The 12,809-nt window shown below is 42.1% G+C and overlaps 1 protein-coding gene across 2 annotated transcripts in view; it reads right to left on the bottom strand.

Moving 5' to 3' along the window:
* Positions 1 to 2,944: 2,944 nt before the first annotated feature.
* The window catches only part of TBX18 (T-box transcription factor 18), an 80,475-nt gene continuing 70,610 nt past the window's right edge, over positions 2,945 to 12,809 (bottom strand). For both annotated transcript variants that reach the window (XM_029595492.1, XM_029595493.1), the window contains exon 8: positions 2,945 to 6,293. In XM_029595492.1, the coding sequence (XP_029451352.1) occupies positions 5,599 to 6,293 (695 nt within the window). In that variant the 3' untranslated portion in view covers positions 2,945 to 5,598. The remainder of the gene's footprint in view (positions 6,294 to 12,809) is intronic.

The following is a 12,809-nucleotide window of genomic DNA, read 5'->3' as shown; positions in this document are numbered from 1 at the left end:
ATGAACCTCATAGTTGATACTGACAAATCTCTTCAGGGATTTAAAAAAAAATCCTAACACATATAATATAATGCACTCAGAATCTTCCTCAGTAACCACGAGATTCTTAGTGTAACAGTCCAACTATTGTTTTGTCAAAGACACAAATTATTGTGGACACACACACACATACACACATTTTGCAGTGCTATGTTCCTTTTCAACATAAAACATGTATATGTATACCACTCTCACATTATTTATTAACAATTCGAGCTATGGTTAAATGAAATACTGAGAGAGAGAATTTGACACGATCCACCTCAGAAGAACAGGACAAGAGTAAATCAACCTGAAGGGTGAAAGGCGACTGTGTAAAGGTTAAGTTTAGAAAAAGTTAAAAATTGCAGTGTATGTTTCAACCACGAAAGTCGTGGCCTGAATAGATTATGTAAGCATATTTTGTTGCCCTATAGATCTATTAGAGAACATGCTGTGAGGCGAGGAAGAAATATTTCATAAACCAAACCAAACCAAACCAAACCATACTGAAGTAACAGGCTGCATTAAAGAGCAGGAGTGGTATCAAATACAGCAATATTTACTTACTAACTAAATACTGCAAAAAAGACCAGTGACAGCAGAAACAGAAAAGAATCCATTCCAGTGGAAAGACAAAGATATAGGTGCAGTGCTCCAGGATCCACTAATGGAGAAGATGTTGGCAGAAAAAGGCCAATTGGTCCACTCAGTCAGCCCATTGGTATCTGCCTTCCGTGCTGCCACATGTCTTACTTGATGGGTGGTTTTTCCCCTTCCTTCTGCCACTAAGGTCCCATGGATGTGTGAATTCTGCAGCTGGTTTGGCTCCTATAACCTCTTCCGGAAGTCTGTTCCAGGTGTCCACCACCCTCTCAGTGACAAACTAATTTCTCACATTCCATTTCAACGTCCAATGCTTCAGCTCCACATGATGACCTCCCCTTGTCCATGAATTTTTCTTTCAGTGGAAAATGCTTCCTTCTGGTACTTTGCTGAAGCCTGCTAGATTTTTGAACATTTGGATCATATCTTCTCTTTCCCTTCTTCTAAAAAAAACACATCTTTAGCTCTATCAGCTTCTTTGAATACGGCTTTAGTTTACAGTACAGTCCATGCACCATTTTGCTGTCTCACTTTGAACTGTCTTTACCTTTTCCATGTCCCTTTTTAGATTTGGTCCTCAGAAATGAACACAAATCTCAAGATGAGGGTCTCACTAGAGACCTGTTGAGAGGTAATAATATTTCCTTCTTTCTATTAATGATACTTACTGGTAGTTTTCCCTTGGATTTTGGCATCCCAAATGCATACATATAGCTTGTTTTTAAATTAAAGTATAGTTGCTATGTTTGACCATGTTTCCAGTTTTTAACAATCATCTTTCATCTTATTTATTTCCTCTGGCACGTCTAATCTGTTGCAAATGTTCATATCATCTGCAAACAGGCACACTTCCCCTTCTAACCTGTCCCCAGTGTCCCTTGTAAAGACATTGAAGAGGGCAGGACCTAGCACTGATCCTTGTAGCACCCTGATGGTCACTTTCCCTTCACCAGAATCGACCCCATTGACTACCAGTCTCTGAGTTCTGTTGCTCAATCAAATTGTCACCCAGCTTATCATTTGTGTTGCACCTCCCATATTGACTAGCCTGTTCACAAGTCTTCTGTATAGGACAGTGTCAACAGCTTTCATGAAATCCAGAAAGACAACTAGCACCCACCTATCTCCTTACTCTGGCCATTTCATCACAGAAATAAATAAAGTTCATTTAGAAAGGAGCTTCCTACTGGGAAACCATGTTTCCCCGGATCTTGTAACCGACTACCATTATACCCACCACTCATGTTAAACTAACAATTCTATAGTTTTCCTTGTTGCAGCCCTCAAGGAATGTCGCCACATCTAAGCTGGGTAATGTACAAAATACTTATCATCCTTTCAATTGCAAACTGTTAATTTAAGATGATTAGATCTTGAAACCTAGAATGAGCAGAAAACTCCACCTAAAAATATATCTATTTTCTCCTTGATCTCCATCCCCAGTTCTCCTTCACTAAAATGAATTTGCACAGCAAGACTGGGGATTAATACATTTTTGTACTGTAAATGTTTAGGGATAACTATTAAAAGAAGTGTTGAAACTTGCTCTTGTATTTAGTTAGAATTGTACTGGTAAAGGCTTCTGTGAACAATTTTACCTAATGAGTAGAAGAGGCAAACCACTTTTTGGCAATGTCACCCATTCATGAATACGTGTTTTTATGTTATTGAAATAGGTTTTACTAGATTGTTCAGATTATTTGTCATCACTAAGGTGTGCCAAAGAGCCATAAATAAATTATAAAGATTTGTAAAGATTCTCATTGAATAGATTTCAGCAAATAGCTATGAACAAGTTTGTAGATTTATACTTCTGATAAACAGTATGGGGTGGATTTTAAAAGGGTTATGTGCGTAAGTTACACGCGTAACCCTTAAAACCTCCCCCTGCGTGTGCCGAGCCTATTTTGCATAGGCTCGGCGGTGCGCACAAGCCCCGGGACGCGCGTATGTCCCGGGGCTTGCAAAAAAATGGGTGGGGGCTGTGGGTGGGGCTGCTGTCCGGGGGCGGTCCGGGGCGTGGCCGAGTGCCCCGACACAGCGGCCTGTGTCGGGGCCTGCTGCGCGCCGGCAGACAGCTGGTGTGCGCAAGTTACGCCTGCCAGAGGCAGGCGTAACTCAACAAAATAAGGTAGGGGGGGATTTAGGTAGGGCAGGGGGTGGGTTGGATAGGGGAAGGGAGGGAAAGGTGGGGGGGACAAAAAAAAAGTTCCCTCCAAGGCCGCTCTGATTTCGGAGCGGCCTTGGAGGGAGCGGGGAAAGCCATCGGGCCTCCCCTAGGGCTCGGCGCGTGCAAGGTGCACATGTGTGCACCCCCTTGCGCGCACCGACCTCGGATTTTATAACTTGCGTGCAGCGGCATGCATATGTTATAAAATCGGGTGTACATTTGTGTGCAAATCTGTCCCTATATGTGTGTGTGTGTGTGTGTATGTATGCCAACGCTGGTACTGGTAGCTGGTAGGGCTTTTATTGTTCTTTACAAAATTGTGCGGTTCAGAGCAGTCAGCGTAATTTTCTCTGGCAAAACTACATGCAAAGCAAACAAAATGTATCAGCACATTCACCATACTCTCCTACTGACATCCAAATGCACTCTGCCCTTGTGATATTTGAAAGGCACTGCTCTCAGAAATTATAAGAAGCATTTTATAATAAGAATCAGACAAAAAAACATGGCGTCCCACTTGTTCACAGAATGTGGATAAGAAAATGGCAAACAAATCTACATTCATTTAATGATGAAAGACCTCAAATGATTTTGTAGCCTTCTATTATATTGGGATCACCAACTATCAACAGTGCTTAAAATTATCAACATGAGAGAAGTAGTTTCTTGACACAGGTTGGACGGGGTCAAGAAGCAGGAAGTTAGACTGAAAAATTCAGCACGTGTGAATGTGGCAAACCCCTCCCCTTTATATTCTACCTTTCTTAAAAAAAATTTCTTAATTGTATTTATTTTGATTTTTGTATTCTTCTCATTGACTCGGTCTTGTTTTTTTGCTTAACACTTTTTCATGAAAAAGAAATGGCAGAACTGAGATGCTTTGGTAAAATCAGTGCAGGAAGGGAGCCTCTAAGAGCTCTTGTTCACTCTGAGGGTAATGTTCAAACAACTCCAAATAGCCTCATATATGAGTACATCCATGCATGCCTGTATATTACAATAAGGAGATCTATGGCAGTATTTTTTAACTTGTGAATATGAGATCTGTGTATATTATAAAATACGTGTATGTCTACCCCCAAATGTACCCTCCTAGTTCTTCACTCTGAACTCCCCCAAGTTCATCCAGCCCTCCCACCAAACCAATAGGAAGCCATAGGCAAGTCTGATATCAACTGCAGGTGTAAAATTGCATGAATAAGTTGATAAATGTATGCACCTAGGTCTCTTATAAAATAACAACTTGCGCAAGTAGATCTTGGCCGCACCACAGAATGCCTCAAGACCATCCCTTTTTTATGCAGATAAATGTGCATGCGAGACAAAAAATATGTGCATGCTTTTACATGTTCTTAAAATAGCATGCACTTGAGAACAAGCTACTTATGGACGCATATGCTAGTTTTCTGCACATAAATGTTTTGAAAAGGTACCCCTCTCCGCCCATGCATGGCTGTATGTTACAACAGAGAGACCACCACAAGTGTTATTACCACAAGCCATTCCATAGTAATGCCAAAAGAGCTGAGTTGAACATGGCATGTTTCCAGAAGGAAATCAGAGCCAGCATAAGCAGACTGTCCTTCAATATGCATGGAGTCAGGTTTTATCTTGCATTCAGGGCCCTGTTTTCTAAAGCTTTAGTCCATTCTTAATAAATGGGCAGAAAATGTGCATCTTCTGAGAAAAAGAGAGAGCCCCTGATGCATTTAAGGCAGTCACTGGCATCAGTAGCTTTGAGTGGCTGGTCTGACAAAATGGGCAGTGACATGAAGGAGTAATTTTCTAAGGCATTTATGTACATAAAATATGGGTTTATGCATATAAATGGCTTGCTATTGTTTGTGTGCATGCATATTCCATTTTTGCACATACTTTTATGTGCACAAAAGATAGACATTCCAGGGGCCAAGATAAGGCAGAGTTAAGATTTACAGTCATATATTTGATTTTTAGAAGTATCCATGCAAATTGTCAAGAACAAATTATGCCCTGCAAAGAGCAGGTGTAATGTTGAGTAGGTGCATTTGTGCATCTATTTCAGATAATTTTGAAAGCGGACTTAATCCTGTAAGTCTGCTTTGAAAATTGGTGCAACTTACACAGGTTTCTGATGGCTTCCTCATGCAGGCTGTTTAAAAATTACCCTCAAAAAGTGCACATCAGGCTCTGGCTTGTGCTGTTCACATCTGTCCATTAAAGAACCCGCCACTGAAAAGACATTCAATGAACCTTTCCTAAAAATAGTTTTCTTTCTTTCTTTCTTTTTATTTGTCTTGTATTCCGCAACTTCCCAAAAGTATTTTGGTCCCGTGCGGATGGTAATTATATGTTCAATTAAAATGTTTTCCTTTGGGGGGGGGGGGGGGGGGAACCTATATATGACCTGATTTACTAAGGTTTTTTTCCCACTTTGTGAAAAAAGCTTAGTAAATTAGTTCCTTAATTTGAAACCTCAGAGAATGTAAAAGCTGTTTTGGAAGGACAGAAAAATAAGGAGGGATACTGGTTCAGTTTGCTGTATACATAAACAAGTGCATCATATACTTAGTGCTACTAGAAATTTAAGTGAACTGTATATCAAAAAAGCTTTGTATAATTAAAAATACTGTGTATGAATTTATATATATATATATATAGAGAGAGAGAGAGAGAGAAAGAAAACAGCAAAAATGACTTTGTGCACCTTAGTCTGCTAGTATATACTGTACATAGTTTCTGTGCTAAAAATATGTGCTTATTCATATTACAGTGAAGGAAAAAAAGTCGGTTGAAAACAAATGGATGTTTTCTTAAACGTTCCATTATACCATATGTGCAGAGACTTGAGAGGATGACAGTGTTAAGCCTCCTAGGTTCCTAGAGTCAAAGAAATTCTGCTGTCCCCCACTGGTAAGCAAGTGCACTCCATCCACAGGGGGCAACATCTGCCGATCGGTCATGGTTCCGCTTGGGGACGAGCCCAGGAAGCTTCCTTGGGAAGAAACAATTTTCTCAGGACTTGTGGCCAGTTTGGGGGATGTGGAAAAGTTATACCCGTACAAGGCACAGGGGCTGTGCAATCTGAAGGCGTTGTACGAGCTCTGGTGGTGCTGGCCAGCGGCGAAAGCGTTGCTTGAAGGGGAAGGCATGATGTACTGCAGCTGTGGAGACATGCCGGAAATCTGCATAGATAAGCCAGTCGGAGGACAGCTGAAGGCGTCTCCGTCGGCGCCAGCCACGGGCATGTTCACTGCGGTGCTGCTGGCCGCTCCAACATAGGACGGCGTCCTGGGGGGCGCAAAGGTCTCGCCGGCAGGGTTCGCGAGCCTGTTGTAGGTTTCGGACAGGGAGGTGCTGTACCGGTTAAGAGTCAGACCCGAGCGACCGCAGCCTGTGTAGTCTGCTGGCGTGAGGCCACAGAGCTGACTGGTGTTTGGGCCAAGGTGGAAGGCAGGAGAAGAGCAGGGGGTGCCAGGCAGGAGGTGGGGGTGGGCAGCAGGACCCCCATTTCCAGACCCTGAAAAATAATATTGAAACATCTCTGTAAAATAATAAATCTTAAAACATTCTATTCTCAGCTTTCATTTTTACTTGATATTACTGCATGTCACTTATCAAAATGATAACAGCTGAATTTTAAATATTTATGACAAGTTTCTATTTAAAAAAAATTCTTCACATTTTTTTTCCAGTCACAACAAACTTAGAGATAGGTTGACTAAGCCAGGGTAAAGTCTTTCCTTTAATGTATTAACATGCCAATTTTAACATGACATTAAATATTCTGAAAGGGGCCTATTTACTACCCTTTAGTATATAAGCCCCATCCTCACAAATGATGTATGGTGCTACTGTTCTATGCAATTCATTTTCCTTAATATTGTGACCTTAGGCAAATCACTTCATTCTTCATTGTCTCGGGTACCAACTTAGATTATGAGCTTCTGGGGACAGAGAAATACCTACAGTATCAAAAATTAATCTGCTGTGAAGTGTTTGAAGGGCAGAAAATAAACCAGGGCACTTTAAAGCACATTACATACAGATGAAAAACATTGTTGCTCCAAATAACTTATATTCTAAGGGGGCATCTATCCACCAAAGTATGTTAAAATCAATAGGTAACACACATCACTTGCCAATTTTAATGCGTATATTAAACTGACGTTTAAAGTGGTATCCACCAGGCTAATGAGATGCAGATCACAGTCATGTTAAAATGGCCATGTTAAACTGAACAAGAACATTTGAAAGAGGACATAATTGGTATCAATCCCTGCAGCATGTGCTATCCAGACAGGTGATGTGGGCCCAGTTAGCACTAGAGATGTACAGAGGTAAAACGTTTGTTTTGATTCATTTTGTAGGACATCTCCTTTCGTTTCATTAGTTTCAAATGAGAAAAAAATATTTTTTTTGCTTGTTTTATTCATTCATTCGTTTCCCATTATAGTGGAAGCAATGCAGCCTATTTTGGGTTCCCAGATTGGAATTTTCTAATAATTTCGAAAGAATCTGGTAGGTAGACATCAGAAGGGTGAAGGAATGCCAACGAATCAAGACTGGCAACATGGCACCAAAAGAGTCATGAAGAGCCCATGGACCTACAATGGGGCAAATCAGTATCAAGCAATGGTAGAGGAGCAAAACAGTAGCAAAACTGGCCAGATCATCCCAAGGCTGTAAAGGTGTGGCACAGGACACAAATAATAGTGTCATGAACCCTTCTAGGCCACATAAGAAAGGCAAATTGGCACAAAGAGTGGCATGAACAGCTCAAGACACCATGAAGGGGGAACAAAGCACCAAAAGAGGCAGAAAACTCAAGTCGGTGATAGAGGGTGAAATCAACTGAAAGAGGAGCAAATGGCATCAACCACACACTCACACACACACATACATACAGAGTATGCGCTGTATAGTGTGTGCTGCTGATTGACTCTACACAGAATAAAAATGTTAGTTAAACTCTAAACAGAGTCAAAAAGACTGGGAGCCTGGTAAGACTCTTCTTCTCTTCAGTCTGTCAGTGTGCTGTGCTCACCTCACTGTCCAGGACAAACAAAAATCACTAGCACCACCTCTGTCTTTATGGTTCAGTGAGACTACTGCGGCAGAAAGAAGATCAGAAGTAACCCTTCACCAATGCTGAATCCAAAAGTTTCTAAGCTTTTCTTAAACTCTGTGAGAGCTTCTACAAACACGTCTTTCTTTGCCAGCAGCTAGAGAGAAAATACAGACTGCTTCTTGCACATGCTCAGACTTTACAGTGAGAGTGGGTCAGCGTCACTTGACCCAGATAGCACATAGGCTATTTAAAAAATGTTGCATCATGATTTGTCCTCTCTCTTGCCAACTTGTCCTACTTTGGCTCTGACAAGGCTGTGAGATCACAAGGTAAGAACCACCAGGCCCATCTAGTCTGCCCATTATTCTTTCCTTTTGATCTCTGGCTTTACTTTCATTTCCACTCTCCTAAGGATCCTCTTTGCTACCCATTTTTTCTTGAATTCTCTAAACAGTTTTTGCCTCCATAAAAAGCATTTTGAGACTGTTCTATACCTCCGCCACCATTCTCAGCAGTACCAATCATAGACTTGAATGGGAAACAAAAATGAATGAAAGAATTGTTTTTGTTTTATTTTTGGGACCTCTCCATTCATTTTGGGAGTCCATAACTAAAATAATATGTACTCATTCATTGTATTTTATCTACGTGTTTATAATGAATGCATATATTTACATCCCTAGTTAGCCTTGGGACTGAAGAGGATACAGAGTGGTCATGAGTGGAGGATGACCAATGTAGGAGATTTCTTCTTCCTCAATTCAAAAATAATGCCTCCCACACACACACACACACATTAAATCTTCCTAACTAGTCAAGAAGCACTCCACCACTCAAGTGTTGCTAGATCCCCACTTCCCACTCCTGAGTAATGCAAGATCCCCCACTCCCCCAAATCAAGCAATCCCATCCCCTTCCCAAATGCCATAAGAACCCTCACTCCCTGAGTCAAGCAGGAGTAACATAAGAATTATTTCTTCACAGAAATGGTGGCGGAGGTATAGAACAGCCTCAAAATGCTTTTTATGGAGGCAAAAACTGTTTAGAGAATTCAAGAAAAAATGGGTAAGCAAAGAGGATCCTTAGGAGAGTGGAAATGAAAGTAAAGCCAGAGATCAAAAGGAAAGAATAATGGGCAGACTAGATGGGTCTGGTGGTCTTTAGCTACCATCATGCTCTCTGGTTCCATATAATATGGAGAAATAGATTAGCACTGCTTTTGCTTACAGGGCTAACCCTGCTCATCTCTTTAAATATCATAAAAATAATGAAGATAACTTTCAAGCAGCTGTGCGGGTGCACATCTACGCTCGTATGCCGGCTTGCACCAATGGACACAGCCATTTTATAATATACACGCATATATGCGCGCATGGTATAAAAAAAGCGGGACACGGATACATGTACGTGCAATTTTATATGGACGTGCACTTGTGCATGCAAATGCCACCTCTACTGCATAAGGGGGAGGGAATTTTAGTGGATATGAGCAATGATGCAATTACTAGTTTCCCCAATTCGTTCCTAGTTCACGCAGGTACTGTATGGGACTTCCTATCTCCTCTAGTTAAAGAACCTCCCTTTCACCCTGTTAGACTCAACACTTAAATCTCTGCTGACCAGCCTAGGTTTTTTTTATTTCAGGACTTACATGCCATCCACAGCAGAAGGAAAGTTATGCAGTCAGGGATCCCAACGAGCACTTGAGCGCATAAATACTTGTACACTGGTTCCATTGAAAAATGCAGGAATGCCTATGCCTACCCAGACGCTGACCACGCCCCATCCCTTTTTCGGCAAAAAAATGCTTGTGCGCTTACGCACGTGCTTTTTAAAATCTGCACAACATACGCCAGCTCAACTTCTGCGCATATCTCCTGGCTTTGGCATGTGCAGGGCTTTTAAAATTCAGCTTAATCTTAGCAAGAATTAGGTAAGTTGAAAAACATCAAAATAAATCACTTTATGATATTAAGAGGGAGGTAGTGGAAGCTTTAATTATTAGTTGATAATTTTTATGTTCACTATACTTCAGAATGTGCTATTGTCTTTTATTTGCTTTTGATTGTGCTACTATTGTTCATTTGCTTTGATCACTGTTTTAGTGACAAAAGGAAAATACATACATGATCACAAATATTTAAAAATCTATGAACATAAAATTTGTTATTCTGGGTCAGATCAAAGGCCCAACATGTCCAGTATCATGTTTCAAACAGTGGCCTATCCAGGCCACAAGTATTTGGAAGATTCCCAAAAGATTGATATATTCTATGCTGTTATCCCTGGGACAAACAATGGATTTCCTCAAGACCACCTTAATAATGGTTTATGGACTTTTCTTCCAGGAATTTGTCCAAACATTTTTTAAACCCAGTTTCATTAATATCTTTTTCAATATCCTCTGGCAATGAATTCCAGAGCTTAATTACCGTATTTTTCGCTCCATAAGACGCACTTTTTTCCCCAAACGTGGGGGGGGAAATTGTCTGTGCGTCTTATGGAGCGAATGTAACATCTCCCTCTTGCGCGCCATCCCCCTCCTCCTCCTCCCAACTCAGCCCAATCAGTATGGTGGCGCAGGTCAAACATCAGCTGTTTCAACCGCGTGCGCTACGGAGACCTCTCTAGTTCAAACAGCTCCCTGCTGCTCTGCTGTTCCCAGGGTGCCGTCGACCTTTGCAGTAAAATGCACCACGTGGAGGGGCCTCCGTAGCGCATGCAGTTCAAACACTTGATGTTTGACCTGCGCCACGCCGAGCTTCGCAGTACACCCTGGGAAGAGCAGACCGGCAGACCGGCAGGGAGCTGAAGCTCTGCTGGCAGAAGACGATACATGGCATCAAAGTTAGTACAGGCCATTTCCTTCTCATTTGTTTAGATATATTAGAAAATCATGAGGGTAATATACTATATATATATTATGATAAAATGTTTCATGCATTTGACCTGCGCCACCATACTGATTGGGGCTGAGTTGGGAGGAGGAGGAGGGGGACAGCACGCGAGAGGGAGAGACGCTACATTTTTTTCTTATTTTCCTCTTCTAAATCCTAGGTGCGTCTTATGGTCAGGGGCGTCTTATGGAGCGCAAAATACAGTAAGCGTTGGGTAAAAAAATATTTTCTCTTATTTGTTTTAAATGTATTACCTGCAATGTATTGCGTGTCCTCTAGACTTTGTATTTTTTGAAAGAGCAAACAACCAATTCATGTTTACCCATTCCACTCCATTCCACTCATGAGAGCTATCATATCTCCCCTCAGCTGTTTCTTCTCTGAACTGAAGAGTAATAACCTCTTTAGCCTTTCCTCATAGGGAAATTGTTCCATCTCAATTATCATTTTGGTCACCCTTCTCTGTACCTTTTCTTTTGTATTTCTGCTATATCTTTTTTCAGATGTGGTGACCAGAACTGCACACAATACTCAAAGTGCAATTACACCATGGAGCCATACAGAGACATTATGATATTCTCTGTTTTATTCTACATTCCTTTCCTAATATTTCCTAGCATTCTATTTGCTTTTTTAGCTGCTGCCACACACTAAGCAAAGGATCTCAACATATTATCCATGATGATGCCTAGATCCTTTTCCTGGGTGGCGACTCCCAACTGGAACCTTGCATTGCACAGCTATAATTTGGGTTGCTCTTTCCTATGTGCAGCACTTTGCACTTGTCCACATAAATTAGAGATGTGAATCGTGTCCTCGATCGTCTTAACGATCGATTTCGGCTGGGAGGGGGAGGGAATCGTATTGTTGCCGTTTGGGTTTTAAAAATATCGTGAAAAATCGTTAAAATCGTGAGCCAACCCCCTAAAACCCACCCCCGACCCTTTAAATTAAATCCCCCACCCTCCCGAACCCCCCCCCCAAATGCTTTAAATTACCTGGGGATCCAGCGGTGGTCCAGAACGGCGGCGGTCCGGAACGGCCCCCTCAATTGAATCCTTTTGTCTTCAGCCGGCGCCATTTTGCAAAATGGCCGCCGCAAAATGGCGGCGGCCATAGACAAAAATGATTCGACGCAGGAGGTCGTTCCGGACCCCCGCTGGACTTTTGGCAAGTCTTGTGGGGGTCAGGAGGCTCCCCCAAGCTGGCCAAAAGTTTCTGGGAGTCCAGCGGGGTTCAGGAAGCGATTTCTTGCTGCGAATCGTTTTCCGTACGGAAAATGGCGCCGGCAGGAGATCGACTGCAGGAGGTCGTTCAGCGGGGGTGTGCCGGTTTTCCTGCCCTCCCCCTTCCCCCGATTTACGATTTTTTAATGATAAATCGGGGGAATTGGTATTGTATCGTGGCCCTAACGATTTTTGACGATTTAAAATATATCGGACGATATTTTAAATCATCAAAAAACGATTCACATCCCTAACATAAATATCATCTGCCATTTGGATGCCCATTCTCCCAGTACTGTAAGGTTCTCTTGCAATTTCTCACAATCCACTTGATAGTTAACACCTTTGAATAATTTTGTATCATCAGCAAATCTGATCACCTTACTTTTTCCCAATTCTAGGTCATTTATAAATATGTTAAAAAGTAGTGGTCCCAGTACAGATCCCAGGGGCACAACACTAGAGATGTGAATCGGAACCGAAATCAGTTCAGTTCCGGTTCCGATTCAAATCTTATAATTTTTATTGTCCGGCCCCATTGGTTTTTTGTTTATCGGCTGCGCCTGATCCTGGATGGCTGGCCATCCATTGCTCCTACCATGTGACAGAGGCCGGCCAATGGCACAGATACCCTGTCACATGGTAAGGGCAAAGGGCCATCGGCGCCATTTTTATTAGTGGTAGCCGACGGCCCGAGAGCGGGAGATTGCTCCCGGCGCCCCCACTGGACCACCAGGTAATTTTAAAATGTTTTTGGGGGGGGGGGGGGGGGGTGGGGGAGGCTAAGGGGTCAATTTTAAAGGGTCAGGGTGGGGTTTTTTTTATCGGGCCATCGGCGCCAT

The sequence above is a fragment of the Rhinatrema bivittatum genome, chromosome 3, assembly GCF_901001135.1.
Source record: "Rhinatrema bivittatum chromosome 3, aRhiBiv1.1, whole genome shotgun sequence".
Classification (NCBI taxonomy): Eukaryota; Metazoa; Chordata; class Amphibia; order Gymnophiona; family Rhinatrematidae; genus Rhinatrema; species Rhinatrema bivittatum.
Note: the sequence above shows the minus strand (reverse complement) of the source record. Positions and strands in the feature narration are given on the sequence as shown.